We start from the raw sequence: 25677 nt of genomic DNA, 5'->3' as shown, positions 1-25677 counted from the left end.
GAGTCGGGACTCTTAGGAGCCTGACTCACTGCCCAGCCTCGAGGAAGTTTTTTATAACTCCCCTCACCTGCCAGGGCAGGGTTGTATTGAATATCCGCTCTGCATCTACTCAAGTTATAGATGGACAAACCTACATTAAAAAAAAAAAAGAAAAAGAAAAAAAGAAAAAGACCCTCAAGAGTGACACAGCAAATAAGCCCTCAATGAATTAATGCATTCAGCCTGCACTCTGGAGACCCTCAGCCCTGCCTTGGAGACACAACTTGTGGACTTGGTCTTTTGAAACTCAGGTGGTACCTGTGGTTCATGATAGTGGGTTGGTGGTCTTGGGGCCGGCAGAAGGTGGCCACATCTATAGCCACTTCTGGGCTTCCCTGGTGGGTCAGAAGGCAAAGAATCGCCTGCAATGCGGGAGACCAGGATTGGATCCCTGGGTTGGGAAGATCCCCTGGAGGAGGGCAAGGCAACCCACTCCAGTATTCTCGTCTAGAGAATCCCCATGGACAGAGGAGCCTGGCGGGCTACAGTCCACGGGGTGGCAAAGAGTCGGACACGACTGAGCGGCTAAGCTCAGCACGGCACATAGCCCCTGAGTCTCTGACAACATAGCCTCCCACAGTCGCTGGAAACTGCCCATACCTGCCCAAGCAAAATTCAGCCAACAGTTGCCATGAGATTTATTTTCTCTTCACTCTTTGGTCCCAACTCCGGGCTCCCCCTTGCAGGATGGAAGGTGGGGGTAGGAGATTAGTCACTAACTGCAATCTTCACACCTTTTATATTTGTATCGTTTTCTTGCCTTTAACTCTCTCACATCCACAAAGTACCGTAGTTCGCCATCCCTGGGCCCTCGCCGAAACCTAGTTTGAGGAAGACGCTCAAGTGGAGAAACAGCAGGGTCGTATGTTGTGACACAGACGGGGACACCGCTGGGGTCCTCTGAGCAGAGGTCTGCCAGGGTACCAGGGATGCACGCGCGGGATGCCAGACTCCGCGGCGGAGCGCACAGTGCGCACGCGCGCCGCCTGCAGCTCCGCGCGCCCCCGGGTCTGCGGGCCCGGCGCCCGCCGCGCGCCTCTCGCGCGGAGGCCCGGCTCCCACCCCGAGCGCCGAGGCCCCGCCCCGAGCACTGAGGCCCCGCCCCCGCCCCGAGCGCCCGCCCCGCCCCCGGGAGAGGGCGGTGGGGCGCAGCGAGCGTGCGCGCGGCCCGCCCCGGGCGCGGGCGGAGGAGAGAAGGAGGGGCGCGCGCGGCGGCCAGCCCGCAGACGCCGGGAGCCGCGCAGCAGAGAAGAGCGCTGGCCGCGAGCCTGGGCGAGCCGGTACGGGGCCCGCGGGCTCGGGCGGGGGACAGCGGGCGGGCGGGACTTGGCGCCGAGCGGGCCCCGGGGGCCCTGGCCAGAGCGGACGGCCATGGGCCCGTGCGAGCCGGTTCTCCAGAAACTTTGTGCCTGCGTCCCCCACCTGCTCCCGGGCGCTTCTCGCATCTTCTGGTCGGCGGGGAGAGGAGAGGCCCGGCGCCCTCCGCCGCGACCCCTCCTCTCCGCCCGGCCCCGCCTCGCGGGCGCTCGGAGCACCCCCCACCCCGGCCGCCCACCCGGGCTGCTCTCCTGCTGCGGCGGCGCCTGGGCCCGGGTCCCGGCCCTCGGCTCCTCGCGAGCATCCTCTCTGCTCCCCTCCCCCTCCCTGACCCCTCTGCTCCCGGGTCCAGCCATGGCCTCTCTCTGCCTCCTCGCCCCGCCGCCACCGTTCGCCCGCTCCGAGCCTCGGGAGCGTCGGCGGCTCCTTGCCTCTTCCGAAGGTTTCTGGTGCAGTGATAGAAAGCAACTTGACTTTCAGCAATGCCGAGTATTCAACTTGAGGGTTTCTCTACGGTGGTGGATTGGTGTGCGCAGTGCCAGCGTTATCTTTTTATTTCTCTTAAGTACCCTTGCTCCAAAGCGAAGTTGAGTTCTTGTTTGTGTGCGAGGAGTTAGTTGCATGTTGTATGTAGCTGCCTTCGCTGGATTGTATAACTATATTTTATTTAGGTGGATGTTGCCCATGGTACCAGCTAGTGTTATGGTAACTGGGCATCCCAGAGGCAAGGGAAGGAGGTGGGACTTTAAAATGCAGTTCTACTGTGTAGGAATTTTTTTTTTTTTTTTTTTTAGTACCTTGTTCTTTTCATCCAGAAAGACCTCAGGGCATTTAGCATGTGTGAACTAGCTGTTCTGTGTAGTTTTATGAGGGAGGTAGGTAAAAAGCAGTACCATCCTATTTTACAGATGTGAACATGGAGGCAAAAAGTCAAGTCCTGATTCTTTACTCATCTGAAAGGAATATAGACCAGAGTTCCTGGAATTCCTAGTCCATGAGGGATTCTTAGTCAGAAGTGTCATGGAATGTTGGAACAGACTCCCTGAGATTGTACAGAGCAGTTAAAAACCACAGAGGCTGGAGCTGTCAGCATCTCCAGGCTTGGGACTCAGCGGTGTCACAAAGTGAAGTGATACCAGACAAGTCATAGCTGCCCTCCGTGTTTCCTGCTCTTTACAGCCAGAGGAACAAAGGTGCTGTATTCTTTCCAAAGTTACCTGAACGTGTCTGGAAGCTCTGCTTTCCTTGAGCTGCATTTGGTGTTCCGTGATTGTTCCTTGTTGTGGACTCCTAAAGGCCGCCGTTCTCGGGTTGCCTTTACAGATGCAGGGAAGGAGGCACCCCTCAGATGGAGCAGCTGCCTCTTCTGCACTAGGGACCCCTGAGCCTTCACACCAGGTGCAGGCCGAGGCAGGGACCCTGACCTGGGTGGGGGCAGGGGGCTGCCTGGTGGAGGCAGGAAGGCGCCCTGCACCGGTGGCTTGACACATGGGCCCTATTCCTGCCTCCAGCTCTGACTCATCTTCTGACGCTTGGGGGAGGAGAGGTAGATGCTTGATATTTTTGGCTTTCCCCCCATAAAACGGGAGACAGTTTCCTTCATTCCAAGGCTCTTAAACGTCAGTGTCCAACGTGTCTATGCTGAGTTCTCAGTTGAACTCCCACAGTGGCTGAATGTACGTATGATTTCTGCAATATTCTTTAATACAATGGTACAAATGTATATTCTTATTATTAAAAAAAAACACAACTGGCCAGGTGTGTAAGTCCAAGAAATCCTTTGAAACTTTAGCATTTTAAAATATTGGTTCTTAAGGACGAATCTGTGCTAGATTCTTTTGCGATTGGGATTTTATCTTAAGGCAAGGTGGGTTACAAAGATTTTTTCCCAATACCACAAGAATTAAACATTCTGTTCTAAAAAATTAAAACTTTACAGATAAGATTAAAACTTTCTTTCCAGCATCTGTCCCCAAAGTAATCGCTGTGTATATTTTTATTGGTTTATGTGTGTTCTTTCAGACTTTGCTAAGCATTTTCTTGAATGTTTGTACAGAATGATTCGTTTTTCTGGTTTGCATAGTATGAAAACTTCTAGCTTTTCTATTTTTTTTCTGAGTGACATTTTTAACTATTTTATTTTATTATTTGTAAGTATTAACTTTAAAACTGTCCTGTTTATAGACACTTGGTTTCTGTCTAGAACAGGTAGCTATGTGTTTTTAGTCCAGCTGGTTGTTAAGTTTTACTAACCCTGATAGCACTGTTAGTATTTTCTCCAGGCAATAGGCAAATGAACTTCAAAACAGTTAAATCATTAAGGTCCTTGGTGCTACTCTTGGTTGCAAAGGAAAACTTTGCCATTTAAAAAAAAAAAACTTCATGTATTTATTTGCTTATGAGGAGGCGTAAAAGGGAGTGGAAGGTGAAGGGAGTTGCTGAAGCAACAGTCCTGGGTGTAAACTTAGCGAGCGTTTAAGATGATAGCTTTAGTTATTTATGAAAGCCTCACTGGGGTGAAGACAGAGAAAGGAAAACGGTAATGTTTTCTGTGAAAACCGTTCAAATCAGTAATTTCAGAAGATATTTGAGCTAAAACAAAATTCATGTCAGAGTCTATGGCTTCCTGGTGGTCCAGTAGTTAGGACCCTGCAATTTTCCTGCCGAGTCCTGGGTCCAGTCCCTGATCAAGGAACTAAGATTTCACAAGTTGTTGGGCATGGCAAAAAAAAAAAAAAAAGAGTTTATGGGTTTATGTGTTAGACATTTATTGAGACTTCTGCTATATGAAAAGTTAAGTGCTGAATACTGGGGTAGAAGGCAAATAAGGTTGCTGACCTCATGAAACTAACAGGGCAGTAGTGATATTCCAAGCAGAAGGAGTCTCTCCCCAGATTGGCCAGAATTGTAAGGCTTCTGAATTCCTGAAAACCAACACTGTATTTATTTAACCTTTCTTAAGTTGTGAATAGTAACACAAAAGGGTATAAAACATAAATGGATAACTTAATTATTTTAAGGGAAACACAGCTGTAACCATCTTGCAGGTCAGGAACTACACTCTTCCAGTGACCACCTCTCTCCTCGCTCTAGAGGCAACCTAGCCAGTAACTGGCTTCATTTTTGTGAGAACCATTTCCTTTCTTTTGTATAGTTTTTATCACCTGAATATATGTGTATTTTAATTAGTTTATTTCATTTTTGGCTGCTCTGGGCCTTTGTTCCTGTGTAGTCTTTCCTTAGCTGCAGTCAGCAGGGGCTGCCCTCTGTTGCGTTGTACAAGCTTCTTGTTGCGGCTTCTCATTTCAGAACTTGGACTCCAGGTATGCAGGCTTTGGTAGTTGTGGCACACGAGCTTAGTTGCCCTGAGGCGTGTAGAATCTTCCAGACGAGGGTTCGAACTCGGGTCCTGTGTGTTGGCAGGTGGATATTCTTATCCACTGTACTGCTAGGGAGGTCCTATCACCTAAATATTCATCTCTAGACAAAACAGTTTCATTTCGCCTGGTTTTCATCTTTATGCAAGTAGAATCAAAGTAGGTATTCTAAGTAGAATCAAAGTAGGTATTCTTGTAAATCCTTTTGTTGGGGGTGGCAGCCAATGTCACGTATATGTATATATGTAAGTGTGTGTATATATATATTCATATATGTATGTACACACGTATATGATTTTTTGGTTTAAATTCTTGCTGCATTACAGTTTTTTAGGATTCATCCATGTTGTCACCTGTGACTGTAATTGGTTCATATTTGTATGACTCCCCCACAGGTATCTGTCATCTGCTGTTGATGGACATCTGGGTTATTTCTGTGCAGGGCAGTTTGAGTACTGCTGTGTCAGACGCGTGCATCCTCAGCTTTACTAGCTGAGGCCAATTTTCCAAAGTGGTTGTACCAATTTACATTCCTCCAGTGGTGTCAGCCTTGAATTTAGAACCCACTGTGCTTGCTCTTTAACCACAGTATGTTTGGATATTTCCTGACTGAAAAAGTGTCACAGAGGTGGTTTGATTTGGTCCCTGGCCCTTCCTGTACCACTGTATTTTTATATACTTATATTTAATTGTATGATTTGAACTCACATAACACCCAGCGCCAGAGATGGTTTTCCACTCTGTGTGGCTGAGAAATACACAATAGAATCCTTCTAAAGATCTTTTTTCCTTAGATAGATGTGTAGTTATAGGGCAATTTAAATATTGCAAAAGGAAGCATTCGAAATTGAGGTGTCTAGTAGTCTCCTAAAGGTTTTGGAAGACTTACCGCTTGGGCCACGAGATGCCTTGCGGTGGTGAGGTGCATCGGGCTGGAGGGGACTTGCTTGGTGCCCGGCGCCGAACCTGCAGGCTTCGCGTGTGAGGTGTGCAGGAGCCCAGGCTAGTCCTTGTGAAAATACCGCCTGAGGGAGGCCTGGTACTCACATGCTTGTGTTCACGTGCGGATCCCGAGAGGCACCAACGCGGGAGCTCCCTGGCAACGCCAAAGGAACCACAGCTGCTTTGCTACGAGAAGAGATGCTTTTACCGTCTTTGAAACGTCTGTTTCTCGAGGTCTCCCTTTGTACTGGACGGTAGCGGTAGTTCACAGCTGGGTTTGATAGCTCCTGCTCTCTGAGTAACCAGTTGCTGGGTTAACTTGGATCACTTGTGTTTAGTGTTGCTAGCTGGATTTAAAACTGGTGTGAGAGAGAGAGAGGAGGGGAGAGAAAGAGGGAGGATAGGGAGGTCATGGCAGGACAGTTATTAAATTATTAAGTCCAGGTGTGCGTTGAGCATCTAGCGTACCTGGTATTATCTGCTAACAGTCTGTTTCCGCCCTAGGGGCAGACTTACAGTTCTGTGGGTTTAGAAAACACCCTTCAACTGTCACCATGAAATTAACTGATAAACTAGCATCTGGGGAAAAAAAAAAGAAAACAGGGCTTCCCCGATGGCTCAGCGGTAAAGACTCCACCTGCAGTGCAGGCCTGGGTTCCATCCCCGGGTTGGGAAGATCCCCTGGAGGAGGAAATGGCAACCCAGTCCAGTATTTTCCTGGGAAAATATCCCAGTCCATGGGATCACAAAGAGTCAGACACAACTGAGTGACTAAGCACACACACACACGCAAGAGTGGAAGATTTGTAATACTTTTTTATTTCTTCTGTAAGGCATCTTGGAAAATGGCTAAGTTGGTCCATTTTCAGTCTTTACAAATCATGCATACTTTTTCACTCATATACTAAATAAAGGGTTTTCCTCCCCCCCGAGATTCTCTAAAATAACCGTAATTTTAAAAAACTACTTATATATAAATTAGAATTTTTTAAGAAAAGATGCCATAGGGGGAAGATGAAAAGTAGAGTCAGAACCTCTTAGTCTTTAGTGATGGAGGAGATATCTTATTTGTGTTTTTTGATACCGTTTTCCAAAGGATGTAATTTACAGAGGAACTGCGTTTTCCCCCTGTTGCAGGGAGGAGGAGGAGCTCTGGTGCTGAGGTCGGGGCCCTCCCCGCTCACCTCATCACTTCCCATTCCTACCCTTATGTTGACAGAGAGTGACCTCCCATCCAGTTTGGTCAGCTTTCCGCTACCATCTGGAGGCCTCCGTGGACAGAAGGGCCCTTTTGAAATTCACATGCAGCTGCTGGGCCCACTGGTGCCTTGTTCCAGAACAGATCTCTCGTCAGTGGACCGTGGCAGGTCTTTTTGACTCCTTAGGTCTTCGAGTTTGTGGAGTGGCAAGAAAAAACTCTAACAAGAGGCTGTTGCTTCTGTTGACTAGTAAACAGTGACCTAGCGGATAGAGCAGCACCGGAGCCTTCCAGCCAGCAGCCCAGGATTCTCATGCAGGCTCCTTAGGGCCACTTGGAAACAGGTTTCTTTGCCATCTACTGTGATGGCTTTATAACATAATTTCAGGGGTAGGCAGTTTTTTTTTTCTATGAAGGGTCAGATAGTACATATTTTAGGCTTGCGGGTCATACAGTTTCTGTTGCAACTATTTAACTTGCTGTTTTAAACTTACCTCCTGATGCAAAAAAGCTGTAGTTAATATGTAACAATGAGCGTGGCTGTGCTCCAGTAAAAACTTGACTCATGAACACTGAAGTTTTAATCTCATACAGTTTTTGTATGCCACGGAATGCTGTTCTTTTGAGTTCTCTGTTCACGGTTTAGAAATGTATTAACCATTCTTAGCTCATGGGCGGTAGAGAAAGAGATGGCTGACCAGACATGGCCCACCTGCTACAGTTTGCCGGCCCCTGATTTGAACAAGAGTAGAGTTTAGGTTCGGGGGGCTTCCCAGTTGGCGCTAGTGGTAAAGAATCAGCCTGGCAATGCAAGAGACGCAGGTTCGATCCCTGGGTTGGGAAGATGCCCTGGAGAAGGAGACGGCAACCCACTCCAGTATTGCTGGGATAATCCCATGGACAGAGGAGCCTGGCAGGCTACAGTTCATGGGGTCGCAAAGAATCGGACACGACTGAGCAGGCACACAGAATGAGGCTCATAGGCCACTGGATTCTCATTTAGCATGTGACTAGTAGTTAGTAGCATAATCTGCAAAGAAGTGTGTGTGTTATCTTTTTGTATAAGACTATTTTTTGTTTAGCTCTGGCTGCACAGGGTCTTGGTTGCTGTGCGTGGGCTTCCTCTGTTTCGGCTGCTTCTCTCGTTGCAGAGCACGGACTCCAGGGGGCACAGGCTCGGTGGTTGTGGCGCTTGGGCTTTGTTGCTCCGCGGCATGTGGCATCTTCCCGGACCAGGGATTGAACCCATGTCTCCTGCACTGGCAGGAGGATTCTTTATCATGGAGCCAGCAGGGAAGCCCAAGATTATTTCTTTAGGAGACAGACAGGTAAAGCCAAGGGAATAACTTCAGGATAGTATGTTCTTTGACTCCTGTTTAACTAAACATTTGATTTCTCCCTTTGCTCCAGAAAGGCTCAGACACACAGTTGCCCTCAGAATTCGGGAAGCCTGCTGTCCTTTGGCAGGGATATAGGGGTGTATGTGGCATTATCAGGTTCCCTCCCTCCAGCTAATGCAAGAGACCTAACTTGGTTATCTTGTTCAGCTCAGGAACTCTCAGATGCAGCTTCCCTAGTGGCTCAGCTGGTAAAGAATCCGTCTGCAAGGCAGGAGACCTGGGTTTGATCCCTGGGTTGGGAAGATCCCCTGGAGAAGGGAAAGGCTACCCACTCCAGTCATCTGGCCTGGAGGATCCCATGGACTGTGTAGTCCATGGATCACAAAGAGTCGGACACAACTGAGCAACTTTCACTTTTGGTTTATAAAGAAAAATGGGAGGTTAATTCATCAGTAGTTTACAAATGAAGTTAAGGTACTGAAAATGTGGAATTTGGCCAGGAGTATGAAAAAGAACTCCCTGTGGGGAGAAAGTTGAGGCTCACAGCTTGAGTTTTAAAGCTGTTGATATATCCAGTGAGACGTCAAATGGTTAGATGATCAGAGTGCTCAACTCTTCACTCTTGAGCTCTTAGTCCTATGAACTTTATACTAATTTTTAAATTCATTTTTGTCTTCTTTAAATTAATGATGAACTTCTAAGTACTGAAATCTTATTTGCGAATGGACCTGAGATTTCATGCTTCTGCTTTTCAAGGAATTTTGAGGCAAACTTATACTTACCTTGGGTGTAGCTGCTGATTGTGATTTTTCTCTCTTCTCTTTAATACTGTGGGTCGGGCTTTCCTGGTGGCTCAGACAGTAAAGAATCCACCTACAATGCGGGAGACCTGGAAGATCCCCTGGAGGAGGGCATGGCAACCCACTCCAGCATTCTTGCCTGGAGAATCCCCGTGGACAGAGGAGCCTGGCAGGCAAAGAGTTGGACACAACTCAGCGACTAAGCACAGCCCAGCCGAGCACTGTGGGTGCAGATGTTCTTCCCTTTGGAAATCAGAGTTTACCAGTTAACCAGGAATCTATGATTCATGTTTACTTTTTACCCCTTACTCTTTGAAGATTTAAAAGTATTATTTGTATAGGCTGTGGCATAAATTGGTTTCCAGTTATTACCAAGCAAGCTTAAATGCGATTGTGGAAATATTGCACCCATTTTCTTGGTTCAAGTTGATCAGATTTTTCACACCCAAAGACCGTCTCATACCACTTAGCGGTTTGGGATATTTTAGATGAATATCCATGTTATAGATAAAGCACAATCAGACCGACCTTACATCCCATAATTTCTGTCTTTCTGTAGTTGTTGTTTTCTTCCCTGGTGAGATGTACATTTTGGTAGTCTTTAGGTCAGTCAGTCTGTTGTGGTCGGATTGAATGACTCATCAACAGATGAACCACTCATGGAGAAGGGGCTCTGGCCCCAGTGGGGGTACTCACTCTCTGTGCAGAGTCTGGGGAAGCCTCTTGGCGTCCGTTCACCTCTGATTCCTCATCTGGGAACCGTGGCAGCACAGTGATACTGATCCCGAGAGGCTGAGCGTGCGCGTGTGGCTTCCACGAAACGCGTGCGAGTTTGCCTCAGCACGTCCTGCGGGACCCACGGAGGCAGGTTGATGAGACCTGTGCTTCTGGCCCTTGAGTGTGTGTACAGCTTACCTGGGATCTTGTTAAGCTGTAGAATCGGATTCCGCAGGTGTGGGATGGGGCCTGAGATTCTGCATTCACGCTCCAGGTTGATGGCTTCTGGGCCCTGGACCACATTTTGTGAGCCGTGAGGGGCTATAGAAAAGGGCTGGTGTTCTTCATTTGGAATCTCCAGATAGGGAGACTTCTTGCAAAGCAAGAACAGAATGGTGCCTGCTTTAAATGGATTGGAGAAAAAGCCTGATGGTGTAATCTCTGAGACACTTGCCCGAGAAACAGCTCAGGTTTTCAGCACCACTGACTGTTTTACTTTATCTTGACCCTGTGCCTTCTCTGCATTGCTGCAGCACCCACCGTTTGCACCACTCCTTAAATTCACTTAATGTTAGCCTATCTCTTATTGTTACTCACCTGTTTTATGTGTGTATCTTGTGTCATCTCTTGAAGATGATAAAATCCTTGCACAGGGTGATGTCTCTTGTTACCTTATATCCCTGTTCTGGTGACTCTTGGTGCATAACACACCTTTCCAAAACTCAGTGGTGTAAAAGTCATTTTTATTTTGCTCACAGATTTATGTAGGTCAAGAATTTGAACCTCATGTAGTGAGGACAACTTGTCTTTGCTCCACAGTGTCTGGAGGTGACTTGATGATTGGGAGCTAGATTCACTGGGGTGTCTTTTTAAAAAAAATTTTTTTTAATTTATTTCTTTGGCTGTGCTGGGTCTTAGCTGCAGCATGTGGGACCTAGTTTCCTGACCAGAGATGGAAACCAGGCCCCCTGCATTGCGAGTGTGACGTCTTGGCCACTAGACCTCCAGGGAGGTCCCGAGAATCACTGAAGTGTCTTGACTCACATATTTAGTAGTCGATCCTGGCTGTCCAGCTGGGCCGTCTGCTCGGCTGCTGGCTGGAACTCCCACAAGTGACCTCTCCACATGGTGACTCTGACTTCTTTGCGCTGCCTCACAGCATGGCAGCTGGGTTCCCAGAGCACGTCTTAGGAGACAGAGGAGAGGTGTGTGGCTTGTTCACGATCTAGCCTCAGAAGCGTCTTTTCCACTATGCTTTCTTGGTTGAGTTGGTCACATGGGATGCAGGGTGTTATTGTGGCCATTTTTGGAAAATGCATTCTGTCACAGTCCCCAACAGCACTTGGAATAGTGTTGAACACGTGGCACAAACTCAGTAAATACTGTTGTGTGAATGAGTGACAAATAGCGTAAACATCCAGGGGGATGAGGACCACATTAAAAAACTCAGTTCCAAATGGGAACAGGTTGCCCCTGGTCCACATACATGCATACTTTCACCTTTTATAGGTAGGTATTTATAGTCTCTTCTTATTCTGTTTCCAACATGAGAATCTGTGAGTTTATCGGTGGAGCTAAACTTCTGAAGTCTGTGCGTCTCTGTCACCATCGGCATGCTTTTCCCTGCTCTCATCGAGTGGACTGCTCTCCTCTGGACTGTGGTCTGTTCCTCACCCAGCAGCTGGATAGTGTCTTAAAATGATAAGCCTTTGTTAGGCTCGGTTCACGGGCTGATTGGTGGTCTACTGGAGGATATCGAGATGTCAGCCAGGCCACGACTACACAGGCAGTTGCCCTATAGCTACACTCTAGGGGAATATCTGTGGCCAAACTGTCAGAATGCTGATCCTCAGATTCCTTACTTCTCTGTGTGTTATGTGTATCTGTCCTCTTCCCAGCCATCGCATCAGTTAAATTATATGGCAGGAAAAGCAAAACAACCCCTCCTCCCAATCTAAGATGTTTTGGCAAATTAGCTTTCCAAATTTAGCTCTCCAGATGAGTGAGAACAATTTGTGAATATCTTTTATTTCATTTTAACATGACTGCAGCTCAGTATTTATTTGAATTTTATTCTCAATGTTTTATCAGAAAAAATTTTTCCCCTTAATTTTGCCACACTGATTTTTATTTGTAAGAGTTCACCCCCCCAGTGGAACACACTGCTTTTATTTAATGTTTTTTGAATATTTATATTTATTTGGCTCCACCAGGTCTTTGTTATCGCACATGGGATCTTTAGTTGTGGCATGCGAACTCTCAGCTGTGGCAAGGGGGATCTAGATCCCCGACCAGGGATCAAACCCAGGCCCCCTGCATTGGAGCACAGAGTCTTAGCCCCTGGACCACTAGGGAAGTCCCCCCAATGGAACACATTTCTGACTTAATAATGAAATATAATGAGAAAAGTAGTATTTATTTACTTACAGCAATGTAGGCTAATGCCTCTATATTGACGACTTTGAAGTGAAGTGAAGTGAAGTTGCTCAGTCGTGTCCAACTCTTTGCGAACCCGTGGACTGTAGGTCACCAGGCTCCTCCGTCCATGGGATTTCCCAGGCAAGGATACTGGAGTGGGTTGCCATTTCCTTCTCCAGGGGTTGATGACTTTAAGGGTTGTTTTTTTTTTTTTCTTCTTTTTTTTGCAAGTAAGACATTTAATGGAAGAAGAAAATGTGATTGCAGAGGCTTTTCATATATTAAAAAAATAAAAAGTATAGCCCTCCAGTATATATTACAAACCTCAGAAATTCCTAAAGCTAAAAATATCTTAGATCATTTTAAAGGGTCATCACTGGCACTATTGTGGCCATTTTTTTCTGCTTATTCAAAAGAAGAAAAAGCTGTAGATAGATCAGTTCTTTAACTCCTGATCCTAGAGGTCTTCTTGTCCTGATTTTTTTTAAAGGTAGCTCTGTGGCAGTGGGATGGGTACTGTGAGTACTGACTCCAGGTCGCCAGTCTGCACCCACTCCAGGTTTAGATCCTGGCGTCCACCTCCAGGAGCGCTCCAGTACAGGGACCAGGCAGTTGTTACCAGCTTATGCTTTACTGAGATTACCAGCCCCGTAGGCAGACACTAATTCTGCATTTTGTTTAGCACTTAGCCCTTTGATGTTCATTATTCAGAGAGCAGCAGCATCCCTGACATTTCTTATAACTTGTTAAGAAAAAACAACTCTCGGGTTGGTTTAGGGCAGCTCCTCCTTTTTGTCCTTCCCCTCACCCCCACTCTCCTGGCCCAGAAAGCATTGTTCCCTCTCAGAAGTGGATGCAGCTGAGCGCTGTGAACATCAGTGAGTGAGTTGAACACCATGGACAGCGACGTGGACATTCTTTGGCGTTCTCTCTGGTCATCCTTGTCCCAGAGATCTGGGCGCCGCACTGGGAGCGGTGCTGCCCCTCAGAGGGCACCTTGGACTCCCCGATCCCGCAAACGTGGTCAGTCTGGTACTCTCCCAGTAGACATCCTGTCCTCTCTGCACACATTCACTGAGCTGATTTTGACACACCTGTGATGTCACACCCCTGTTTTCTTTTATTCATTTTGATCAGAATCTGCTCATCTTAGACATGAAGCAGACCTGGGCTTCTTGCTCTGCCTTCCCGGGGCCTGCTCCTCGCGGGGGTCCCCGCCTCTGCCATCAGGAGGGCTCTCTGGGACCTGGAGGGTGCTGTCTGTGGCCCTGTTTCCATCTCCTGGGCAGGAGAAGCCGGAGCAGCTCCGCCTGTCTGGGTCAGTCTTTTCTGCATGGAGCCTTTGGTCTGCTTAGGCTGAGCATGACCTCTCATGCCCCGAAGGCACTGGTGGTGTGGGGCGCTGGAGGGGCGGGCGAGGAGACCGCAGCCACCCCCACGGGCACCGTGAAGCGGTCTGTGGGCTGGAGCCGGGAGCCCAGGCACCTGGGGTCTTTTCTCGTGAAGAGCCCTGCGCCTTCTGCCCTCCCAGCTGAAATCACCTCGCCGTTTCCGAACCTTGGGCTCTTCTGCCAGAAGGGTTTGGGAGGCTCGGTCAGAGGAGCATCTGAATACCCGTGCCCTCTGAGTGATCTCTGGCAGAAGTTGTTTTTCTGAACCTTGGACTCGGCTTTGGCATTTTAAGCAGGTTTTTGGCACAAAGCTGACTTGCAGCAGCGGGGAGGGAGCATCCTGTCTGTCTCGCTTGGATTCTGCCCTGAGGATTCACAATCTGCTTGCTTTTCCCTGCAGCACCAGCTATCCTCTCACTGCCCAGCGAAGGAGGAGCTGAGTGAGCTAGGCTTTCAGCCCACCCATCCCTTACCCACGGCCCTTGACGAAGACCTTTCTGCTGAAAGGGCCAGTGAGCCTGGGACCCCAGCCTCAGGAGGGCAAGTGGCTTCCCAAACAGGGTGATTATTTGGGAGACAGCAGGACATGAGTCCCTCTTAATCAGACAGTAGCTGGATGACCTGGTTGGAAATTCGATTAGCATCTTCCACATTGAGGATGGAGTTATCACCGGCAGTTCAAAAGCCTTCCTTGGTGTGTTTATAGCCATGTGGTGACTTTGCTTTTTAAACTGTTAGAATTCTGCCAGGGAGAGACTTGGAAGCCGCGTGAGACTGCGCTGTGCTGCCGAACGGGCTGTCCTCCCCAAGTTCTGCCCGTTTCCATGTACGTGTAAAACTCACGTCCACACTCATTTCCTCACACAACTGCTTCCTTGTTTGTCTTCTTGATGTGATTTCACCTACACACGACCCCTGTGTCGCTGGTCGGCCGATGCGGGCCCCACACGAGGGCTGGTTAGCTTGGGGGAGGCGCTCCCTTGGAGCGAGCAAGGGCCGTTTCTGGGGAGACGCTGAGGGTCCGCAGCGGCACGCTGAGTGCCGCAGTCTGGAAGGGGAGTCGGGGCGGCGCACCGCGGCATCACCTCTGCGGGGTGCCCCGTGTCCCCCCGAGCAGCAGCCGCGGCGTCACCTGGGGAGTAAATGCCAGCTCTCGGGCCCCCTGTCCAGAGCCACTAAGTCAGGAGCTCTGGGGCCGGGGCTTGGCAGGCTGCTTCAGCACGCCCTCCAGGTGATTCTGATGCTCGCCACGTGTGAGAACCTCTGCAGAACATCACGTCAGCTTCAGGTAGACCTCGTAACGATTCCATGTCTGTACATACTGCACAGTGGTCACCACGGGAAGTCTGTCACCGCAGGGAACAAAGTCTCCTTGTGGCAAGAACTTCTAAGATGATTCTTTCAGCAGCTTTCACATATGCAGTACACCCTGATGATAGTCACCATGCTATATATCACATCCCCAAGACTGACTGTAAAACTGGAAGTTTGTCTCTCTCCACCCTCTTCATCCATTTAATCCCCACTTCTGAGAACCAGCAGTCTGTTCTCTGTGGCTTTGAGCTCTTTTTTTCTAAGATTCCATGTGTAACTGCTGCTCTGCAATAAATTTGACTGACTTCACTTAGCATAATGCCCTCAAGATCCATCTATGTTGTTGTAAATGGCAAGATCTCCTCTTTCTTTATGGTTCATTAATATTCCATGGTATTTGTATATAATACCACATTTTCTTTATCCATTCAGCCATGCATGGACACATCAGGTTGTTTCCATGTCTTGGCAGTGAACATGGGGATGCATCTATCTTCTTGAGTTAGTGTTTTTATTTTTGTTGGATAAATACCCAGAAATGGAATTGCTAGCTCATGTGGTAATCCTGTTTTTAACTTTTTAGGGACCCTCCATATGGTTTTCTGTAGTGGTTGCACCAACTTACACTTGCATAAACAGTGCACAGGGGTTCCTTTTTCTCCACATCCTTGTCAATACTTGTTATTTCTTGTCTATTTGATAACAGCCATTATAAAAAAGTGTGAAGTGAGATTTTGGTTTGTATTTCCCTGATAATTAGTGATGTTGAACCTTTTCATGTACCTGTTGACCATCTGTATTTCTTCTGTGGGAAAATGTCTATTCAACCCTCTGCCTATTTTAAAATTTGTTTTTTTTTCCTATTGAATTGCATGCACTTTTTATAGTTTGGATCGTAACCCCTTATTGGTCAAATCATTTGCAAAGGTTTCTCCCATTCCATATGCTGCCTTTTCGTTTGTTTAGTTTCCTTTGCTGTGCAAGAGCTTTTTGCTTTGTTGTCCACCTTGTCCAAATCCAAAAAATCACTACGAAGACCAACGTCAAGGAGCTTACCTCCGAGGTTTTCTTCTCAGAGTTTTATGGTTCTATCCTTTTACTGTGTGTGTCATACTGATTGATTTGCAGATGTTGTACCATCCTTGAATTCCTGGGATAAATGCCACCAGATCATTGTGTGTGATCCTTTTAATGTATTCAGCCATAGAGTTTGCTGATATTTTGTTGAGGAGTTTTCACATTAGGTTTATCAGAGATACTGGTCTGTAACTTTCTTGTGGTGTCCTTGTTTGGTTTTGGTCTTAATGTTATGCTGGCCTTGTAGAATGAGTTTGGAAGTGTTTGCTCCTCTTCTGTGTTTTAGAAGAGTTTGAGGATTGGTACATTTTCTGTAAATGTTTGGTAGAATTTACCAGAAAAGCTGTCTGTATCTTAAACTTTTGTTCATTGGTGGCATGGGGTTGTGGGGGATTCAGTCTTCTCTCTGGTTATTGGTCTGTTCAGCTTTTTTATTTCTTCATGATTCAGCCTTAGTGTATAATGACTAGTAGTCTCTTAATGATCCTCTGTATTTCTGTTGTGTATCAGTTGTGAAACTTTTTCCTTCACGTCTGATTTTGAGTCCTTTGTGTGTGTGAGTCTAGCTAAAGATTTGCCAATTTTGTTTATCTATTCAAGGAGTGACCTCTTAGTTTCATTGCTCTTTTCTATTGTCTTTTTTAAAATGTGTATTTGGTTGCTTTGGGGCTTAGTTGCAGCACACGATCTTTGGTCTTCTTGGCAGCATCTGGACTCCTGTTGCCGCGTGTGGGATCGCATGTGGGATCAAGTTCCCCGACCAGGGATCACAGCCAAGCCCCCTGCAGCAGGAGGGAGCTCAGAGTCTTAGCCACTCAGCCACCAAGGAAGCCCTCTTATCTTCCATAGCCCCTGTTTATTTCCACTCTGGTCATTGTTACTTCTTTCCTTTTACAAACTGGGGACTTTGTTCTTTTTCTAGTTCCTTGAAGTGTCAAGTTCGACTCTTTGAGATCTTGTTTCTTGACGTGCAGGCATTTATTGTTATGAACTTCTTAGGACTGCTTTTGCTGTCTCCCCTAAGTTTTAGTATGCTGTATTTCCACTTTCATTTGTCACAGGTATGCTTTTATTTCTCTTTTGTTTTTTTCTATGACCCATTTGTTGTTCAGTAACATGTTGTGTAATCTCCACTTATTTGTGAATTTTCCAGTTTTCTTCTTGTGATGATTTCTAGTTTCAGACTGGTGTGATTGGAAAAGATGCTTGATGTGATTTCAGTCTTAAGTTTATTAAGAGTTGTTTTGTGGCCTAAATATATGATCTGTCTTGGAGATTGTTGCATGTGCACTTGACAAAAATATGTATTCTGCTGCTTTTGGATGAAATGTTCTGTATTTATGTGTTAAGGTTAGCTGGTTTAATGGGTTTGTTTAAAGCTGATGTGTCCTTACTGATATTCTGTCTGGATGATCTGTTCATTGATGAACATGGAGTATAAAGTCCTGTATTATTACATTACTATTTCTCCCTTGAGGTCTGTTAATATTGCTTAATATATTTAGATACTCCTATACTGAGTGCAGAAATACTTACAAATGTTTTATCCTTTTGTTGACACCACCCCCCCCCCCCGCCCTTTATCATTATGTAATGCTCTTCGTTCTCTGTTTTAAAGTCTTGTTTTGTCTAAGTATAGCTACCCCAGCTTTCTTTTGGTTTCTATTTGTATGGAATCTCTTTTCCCAGCCTCGCTTTCAGTCTGTATCCTTACCTCAGAGGTAGACAGTATGTCTGTTAAAAAAAAAAAAAAAAACATTCAGCCACTTTCTTTTGATTGTAGAATTTAGTCCATTTACATTTAAAGTAATTATTGATAAGTATGTTCTTACTGCTGTTTGGTTAATTGTTTTCTGACTATTCTGTAGTTTCTCTGTTCTCTTGCTGTCCTTCTTTGTGGTTTGATGATTTTATTTATTTATGGCTGCACTGGGCCTCCATTGCTGCAGGAGGGCTGTCTCTGGCCGTGGAGCAGGGGCTGCTGTCAGTTGAGCGTGCGGCTTCTCGTTGTGGCGGCTCTTCGTGTGGAGCACCAGCTCCCGGGCGCTCAGGCCTCAGTACTTGCTGGGTGGGCTCAGTAGCTGTGGTCCACAGGCGTAGCTGGCCCGTGGCGTGTGGGATCTTCCTGGAGCAGGCTTGAATCCATGTCTCCTGCGTTGGCAGGTGGGTTCTTCACCCCTGGACCACCAGGGAAGTCCTGATGATTTTCTTTAGTGATATGTTTAGATTCTTTATTTCTCAGATCTTTTGTGAATCTCCCATGAACAGGTTTTTGCTTTATGATTACCATGAGGGTTACACATAACTTATTAACAGTCTAAGTTTCAGTCATTCTAAAACTCTACATTTTTACTCCTCCATTCCCCACATTTTTTTTTTTTGGTTACGTTTTACACCATTTTATCTTGTATATCCCGTAACTATTATATTTTTGCTAGTGTATTTTTTTAACCTTCATAGTGGCTTTATGAGTAACTCATCTGTACTACCTTTACGTTTTATTTTTCTAAATTGTACTACACTTAGCTCTACCAGTGAGATTTATATTTTCATATGTTTCCCCACTTCTGCTTAGTGGCCTTTATTTTTCAGCTTAAGAAAATTGCGTTAATTCTTGTAAGGCCGGTTTAGTTTTTGCTGGTCTGGAAAGCTTGTTCTTTAAATTCTGAATGACAATTTTGCTGAGTGTTCTTGTCTGGAAGTGTTTTCTTTCAACATCTTGAATGTATCATGCCACTCCCTTCTGACCTGGAAAGTTTCTGCTGAAAAACTTGCTGATAGTCTTCTGGTGATTCCCTTGTATGTACCTAGTTGTTTTCTTCTGCTTTTATTAAAGTTTTCTTGTGTTTTCACTTTTAACAGTTTAATTATAATATGTCTTGGTGTGGGTCCCTTTGAGGTTTGTTTGGAACTTTCCAAGCTTCCTGGATCTGAATGTGTTTTTGTTCCTAAGTTAGGGAATTTTTCAGCACTTTTTCTTTCTTCTCGTGCTGTGCTTATTTGCCCTGTCGTGTCCAACTCTTTGCTACCCCATGGACTGTGGCCCACCAGGCTCCTCTGTCTGTGGGGATTCTCCAGGCCAGAATACTGGAGTGGGTTGCCATACCCTTCTCCCGGGGATCTTTCCAGCCCAGGGATTGAACCCAGGTCTCCCACATTGCAGGCAGATTCTTAACTGTCTGAGCCGCCAGGGAAGCCCGGAACTCCCGTAATGTAAATGTAAATGTCTGCTTGATGTTATCGCACAAGTCCCTTAAGCAGTCTTCACTTTTTCCATTCTTTTTTCTTTTTACTGCTCTGTTGGCTTGAGTTTCACTGCCCTGTGTTTGAGTTCATTAATCCTTTTTAATATCATCTAGTCTGCCATTGAACTCCTCGAGTGTATTTTTCAATTAAATTATTGTATCCTTCAACTGTGATTTCTTTTTGGTACTTTCTTATATTTTCTCTTTGTTGAAGTTCATTCATTCTTTTCTCAAGTGAGCATCATTATGACCATGATTTTGAACTCTTTAACAGGTAAATCATTTATCTCCATTTCTGTAAGCACATTTTCTGAGGCTTTATCTTGTTCTTTCATTTGGAACGTAGCCCTCTGCTTCCTCTTCCTGGACTCTGTTGGTTTCTGGCCATTGGATAAAACAGCCACCTCTCCCAGTTTTGGAGGAGTGACGTTTTGGTTGTCTCTAAAATCTTTGTGATTGTCTGAGTAGCCTATTTTTAGTGACTCCCAGTAGTTGCAGGTGGGCCCCAAACTGTCAAGAGTTCTATCAGGAAAGGTCTCAGTCACCAGCTTTTAAAGTGAGTAAATTCACAGGCTTGTGGGACCACTGGCGTTAAGTCCCACTGTCCACCAGAGCCAGGCGATCTAGAGGTGTTCCCTGGGCCACAGTCACAGAAATTGGGGTACCAGATGAGTGTACAAGTCCCTTTCTAGGAGATACCAGAGAGTTGGAGTGAGACCGAGGGAGGACACAGTGTCTGCCAACCTCTGCTCCCTCCCCAGAGCATGCCGAAGCAGAAGCGCCCCTTAGGTCAAAGCTCCCAGACGAGCAGACAGGCCTCTCACAGAGAGACTGGGTGCGTTGATAGCTGAGCATGCCCGGGGCTGGAGCTGGCCCAGAGTCGTGCTTGCCCTCAGGTCGGTGGGCAAGGAGTGCCCCCTGGGCGGGTGGCAGCCGCAGCGTCCAGGGCAGCGCACACACGGGTGCCCTGGAGCGCAGCAGAGGGGAATGGCGAAGGTGGTGCTCACCCTCTGAGGTCTTTGGGGAGGATTACGGTAGCCTGCCCCACAGGTTGCAAGCTGTAATTATTGTTTAGAAACTGTTTTAAAATGTAAAATATGCACATGTCATATGACCCAGCCCTTCCACTCCCCGGTGGCTCAGCTGTAAAGAATTCGCCTGCGACGCGGGAGACCTGGGTTCAATCCCCAGGTTGGGAATATCCCCTGGAGAAGGGAAAGGCTACCCGTTCCAGTATTCTGGCCTGGAGAATTCCATGGGCCATACAGTCCACGGGGTCGCAAAAAGCCTCGGACACAACTGAGAGACTTTCTCTTTCCATTCCTAGGTAGTTAACCAGGAGAAAGGAAGGTGCATATCCACACAAAAACCTGTACGTTAATGTTGACATCAACTTCACTTGTGCTAGTCTAAAATTAGTGTCAATAGATGAAAGAACTATGTCTGCACAATGGAATACTACTCAGCAATAAAAAGAAAGGAATGACCTATTAATAGACAGTTTCATGGGTGAATGTGTGAAAATAATTATGCTGAGTGAAAGCCAGACCAAACAGAAAAACCCTATATGGAATGAGTCCACTATATAGGTCTAGAAAATGTAAACTATAGTGACAGAAAGTGGATCAGTGGTTGCTTGGGAATGGGGCTGGAAGGGGAGGGAGGGAGGAATTATAAAGGAGCATGAGAACATTCTGGGGGGTGATGGATGTGTTTATTATTTTGAGGTCATGGTGTCTTGAGTACGTGTGTCAAAACTCATCATTTTACATCAAATTGTACGTCAGTTATAGTCCACAGAGCTGTAAAAAAAAAAAAAAAAATCAAATGTAATGGTTACCTGGGAAAGGCAGAGGGCCAAATAGGAGGGGAACAAACTCTTTTCCATTATACGCATATTCTTCTCCATTATGGTTTATCACAGGAATATAGTTCCTTGTGCATATGCGGTTGCACCACGTTGTTTATCCAGCCTATATATAATATTGATAGTTTGCATCTGCTAATCCTAAACTGTCAGTCCTTCCCTCCCCCCCACCCCAGCCTTTGTGACAAGTCTGTTCTCTGTATCTGAGTCTGTTTTTGTTCTGTAGATATATTTGTGTCCTATTTTAGATTCCACATATGAGTTATACCATATGGTATCTGTTTTTCTGACTTCACTTCATGTGATGATATCTAGGTCCATCCACATGGCTGCAAATGGCATTATTTTGTTATTTCTTTTTTAAGGTTGAGTAATATTCCATAGCGTGTGTTTACCACATCTTTATCCGTTCAACAACCTCGGTTGTCTCTTATGTTTTGGCTGTTGTTAACAGTGCTGTGAACACTGGGGTGTATGTATCTTTTCAAATTAGTTTTGTCTGGATATATGCCCAGGAGTGGGATTGCTGGAGTCAGATCCTTAGTGACTAAGCCACACACCAGGTGGTAACTCTTGGGCTTCCCTGATAGCTCAGCAGGTAAAGCAGATACACAGGAGACCTGGGTTTGATCCCTGGGTGGGGAAGATCCCCCGGAGGAGGAAATGGCAACCCACTCCCATAGTCTTGCCTGGGAAACCCCATGGACAGAGGCGCCTGGCGGGCTGCAGTCTGTGGGGTCACAGAGAGTCCGACAGGACTGAGTGATTAAGCGCACACGGTAACTCAGCCTAGTGTTTTGAGAAACCTCCATACTGTTCTCCGTCGGGACCATACCAGTTTACATCCCCCCAGCAGTGTAGGAGGGCTCCCTTTTCTCCACACCCCCTTCTGCATTTATTTGTAAACTTTTAAATTATGTACATTCTGACTGGTGTGAGGTGGTACCTCATTGTAGTTTTGATTTGCATTTCCCTATTAATTAGCAATAAGCATCTCTTCATGTGCCTGCTGGTCATCCGTATGCCGTGTGGTGTCTGGTTTTAAAGTCTTCTGCCCATTTTTGGGTTGGGTTTGTTTTGTTACGAGTTGTATGAGCTGTTTATATATTTTGGAAATTAAGCCCTTGTCTGTTGCATCATTTGCAAATGTTTTCTCCCAGTCTGTAGGCTCTCTTCTCGTTTTATGGTTTCCCTTGCTGTGCAAAAGCTTGTAAGTTTGATTAGGTCCCATTTGTCTATTTTTGCTTTTATTTCTATTGCCTTGGGAGACTGACCTAAGAAAACATTGGTACTGTTTATGTCAGAGACTGTTTTCCCTGTGTTCTAGGAGTTTTATGGTGTCATGTCTTCTATTTAGGTCTTTAAGCCATTTTGAGTTTATTTTTGTGTGCGCTGTGTTCTCACTTCATTGATTTGCATGTGACTCAGGGAGGATCACCTTTTTAATAATGCTGATTGGTGTTCATATGGTTGCATAAATGAGTAAGTCAGAGGGCCAACATGGACCAGAAAACAAACTGAAAGCAATTTGAGATCGCTCTCCAGCCCCAGCCCCCCTTGGGGCTGACGTTCACGGCTGAGGCCACCTCTGCAGCGCTGCTCCTTGTGGAGCTGGCTGGCTCCCGGCACCCGGCTTGGCTGCTGCACCCAGCCCCACACTGCTGGCTTGGCTGCAGGCACAGGGAAGAGACTTGAGCTTCCTGTGCATTTCTTGCAGGCCCCGTGAGCAGAGCCTTACGTTTCAATGTGCTGTCTCTGAATCTTCCTCTCAAAAATTCATCTTTACCATGGCCAAAAGTGCACTTACCGACACATAACCCGTGGTGTGAAAAATATCAACAAAAAGCTGAGACTTGGGTTGATGGTTTTTCTTATTCAAAATGTTTACCTGGCTGTGTTGGGTCTCAGCTGCGGCACATGGGCATATGAACTCAGTTCTTTAAGTTGCAGCATGTGCGATCAAGTTCCCTGACTGGGGATCGAACCCAGGCCCCCTGCATTGGGATCACGGTGTCTTAGCCACTGGACCACCAGGGAAGTCCCAGGTTGATAGGTCTCACTGGCACATTCTTTAAATACACATGGAGATGTATTTAACATGCTTTCCACTTCCTAGCTTTATTCCAGTCAAACCCAGTTTCATAGTTAAAAAAAAACCAAAAAACCCTGGAGGATTTCTTTTGATGTTCCTGATTGACCACATTCCCACCTTCTTCTCTTTCTACAGATCTGATTTGTATCCAGTCTGATCAGCATTCCCTCACTTAAGACTTTCCAGACCCAGGACTCCAGAGGAACCAGACACCTCACAAGTGAGTAGCCCCAGCGCCGCCTCTGTCTGTGGACCGGGGATGCTCTTCTGACTGGAATCACGCTGGGCAGCCCTACGGGCCTGGGTGGGGGCACGCACACTTCTCAGCGCACAGGCTAAAGTGGTGTGAAAGAGTGCACAGACATTCTGTTAGACTTTATTTCCAACACACATCTTAAACCGGGGGGGCGATACATCTTGGAGGTTAGAAAAATCTTGGGCTGAGGAAAGTGTATTTGGCCACATCCAGGGTCAGGTCAGCTAAAATGCTCATTAACTTAGATGAGTGAATTTTTGCTACCATGGCCTTGAAGTTACCTGTGATTGTTTCCATGGACATGTCAGTACAGGTATTCAGATGTCACAAATAATGATAGAGTTAACTCTTTTAAATTATAAAGAGCTAAGGTGACCATATGTTCCTGTCTTTGCTATAACTGATCCAATTCAGTATCTCTTTAGTCCACAAAGCCCATTCATTGGAATATAATACCTAAAGCGGTGTCATTTTTACACTTTTTAAGATCTCTATGTCTAGAGTTAGGCTTATGAAAATATGGCCATCGTAGCCGTGGGAGGTAGGCAGGAATATATGATAGAGCACAGCCTTAGGTGGGATCAGGAATTCTGATCTCTTCCCAATTACCACCGAACACCACTCCCCTCGGAAAGAGCAGGACCCCACAAAGCTGTTATTCGGGGATTAGCTGCACTTGTTTCTGTCTTTAACATTCCCTAAAATAGAAAGACTTTCTCTTTAGTGCCTTTAAAAAAAAAAATCACCAGTGTACTGAATTTTACATTGATTTTGCATGTTGGCATCTTTGACTACCTTTCCTGTTAATCAATGAAAATGATTTGTCTCCATCCTGGGAAGAACACGCTATTATAGAAAATGACCCATCTCCAATCCTCTCACCATCCCATTCTGCAGACACTGTAGAAGGCTGCGATGAATCAGTAGCATTTAGAGTACTGATGGGATACCTCTATCTTGCAGGAAGGCGACTGTAACTTCAGATTCCTTGGTGGAGGAAAACAACACACTCTGGTCTTGCTTCCAACGATGCAAGTGTGATTGCTGGCGTCTTCATGAGCTCCAGAGGTCACAGCACGCTCCCCCGGACTCTCATGGCCCCCCGGATGATTTCCGAGGGAGACCTAGGAGGCATCGCGCAGATCACCTCCTCGCTCTTCCTGGGCAGAGGCAGCGTAGCCTCCAACCGGCACCTCCTCCAGGCACGTGGCATCACCTGCATTGTGAACGCTACCATCGAGATCCCCAATTTCAACTGGCCCCAGTTTGAATACGTTAAAGTGCCTCTGGCTGACATGCCTCACGCCCCCATCGGACTGTACTTTGACACCGTGGCCGACAAGATCCACAGCGTGAGCCGGAAACACGGGGCCACCCTGGTGCACTGTGCTGCGGGGGTCAGCCGCTCGGCCACGCTCTGCATCGCGTACCTGATGAAATTTCACAACGTGTGCCTGCTGGAGGCCTACAGCTGGGTCAAAGCCCGGAGGCCCGTCATCAGGCCCAACGTCGGCTTCTGGAGGCAGCTGATAGACTACGAGCGCCAGCTCTTTGGAAAGTCAACAGTTAAAATGGTACAGACACCTTACGGCATAGTGCCAGACGTTTACGAGAAGGAGTCCCGACACCTGATGCCTTACTGGGGGATCTGAGCCACCAGAGCCCGCAGCAGCCGCCCTCGAGCAGTACCAGCACTGCTACATGCCGTCTGCTCCCCTCCTCTTTTTCTTTCCAAGTGGTGGACAAATGCTCCTCCCTGAAGTGTTGTTTTACACTGGGTGTTCATGTTTTATTTTGAGAGAGAGGGAGCGGAGGGGAGGAAGACACGGGGAATGCTCACATTGCTACTAACATTTTTAAAACTAACATTTTGGAATAGTGTTTATGAAAATCTTGAACTGGCTTTTAATCATTTTTAACAGTTTCAACAGTTTAATAAACTGTTTGGTTCTGCTGTGCTCTCAACCCCCTGCCTCTTGGCATCATGGGAGGAGCTCAGTGCAAAAATCACTTTGGACCCCCATTAACCCTTTAGATACGGGCTTTGCCCAGGCTGCCGACCAAACAAATGCTTAGGGAACACTGATACCAGCATCAGTCTCCACTGGATCAGCCCTACTCTTTCCTTTCCTTCTATTATTTAGTGACTCTGTAAGTTTAAAAAAAAAAAGAGCCTTTATTATTTAGCTGTTAAATAATTATAATGCAATCTGCTGCAAACACCCTCTTGGAATCAATGTGCCCCAGGAGTATATTAGCATTATTTTTAATAAATACATCTGCTTAA

At 46.5% G+C, this 25677-nt stretch overlaps 1 protein-coding gene across 3 annotated transcripts; it reads left to right on the top strand.

Annotated features, from left to right (window-relative positions):
• The first annotated feature begins 1181 nt into the window (after positions 1 to 1181).
• On the top strand, positions 1182 to 25677 carry DUSP14 (dual specificity phosphatase 14). 3 transcript variants are annotated; one of them, XM_065911189.1, is made up of 4 exons: positions 1230 to 1319; positions 2265 to 2549; positions 23270 to 23354; positions 24354 to 25677. In XM_065911189.1, exon 4 carries the CDS (start codon positions 24446 to 24448, stop codon positions 25040 to 25042), a length of 597 nt encoding a protein of 198 aa, XP_065767261.1. In that variant the 5' UTR covers positions 1230 to 1319; positions 2265 to 2549; positions 23270 to 23354; positions 24354 to 24445; the 3' UTR covers positions 25043 to 25677. The 3 variants fall into 3 exon arrangements, with proteins under 3 accessions (XP_065767260.1, XP_065767261.1, XP_065767262.1); XM_065911188.1 differs by lacking the exon at positions 2265 to 2549 and having other exon boundaries at positions 1182 to 1319; XM_065911190.1 differs by lacking the exons at positions 1230 to 1319; positions 2265 to 2549 and adding an exon at positions 2889 to 3032.

The sequence above is a fragment of the Muntiacus reevesi genome, chromosome 18, assembly GCF_963930625.1.
Source record: "Muntiacus reevesi chromosome 18, mMunRee1.1, whole genome shotgun sequence".
Classification (NCBI taxonomy): domain Eukaryota; kingdom Metazoa; phylum Chordata; class Mammalia; order Artiodactyla; family Cervidae; genus Muntiacus; species Muntiacus reevesi.
The sequence above is the reverse complement of the archived record's forward strand: the minus strand, read 5'-3'. Positions and strand labels throughout refer to the sequence as shown.

Coding starts and splice junctions, on each gene's coding strand:
- DUSP14 (XM_065911188.1), top strand. CDS start 24,446: ATGAGCTCCAGAGGTCACAGCACGCTCCCCCGGACTCTCATGGCCCCC.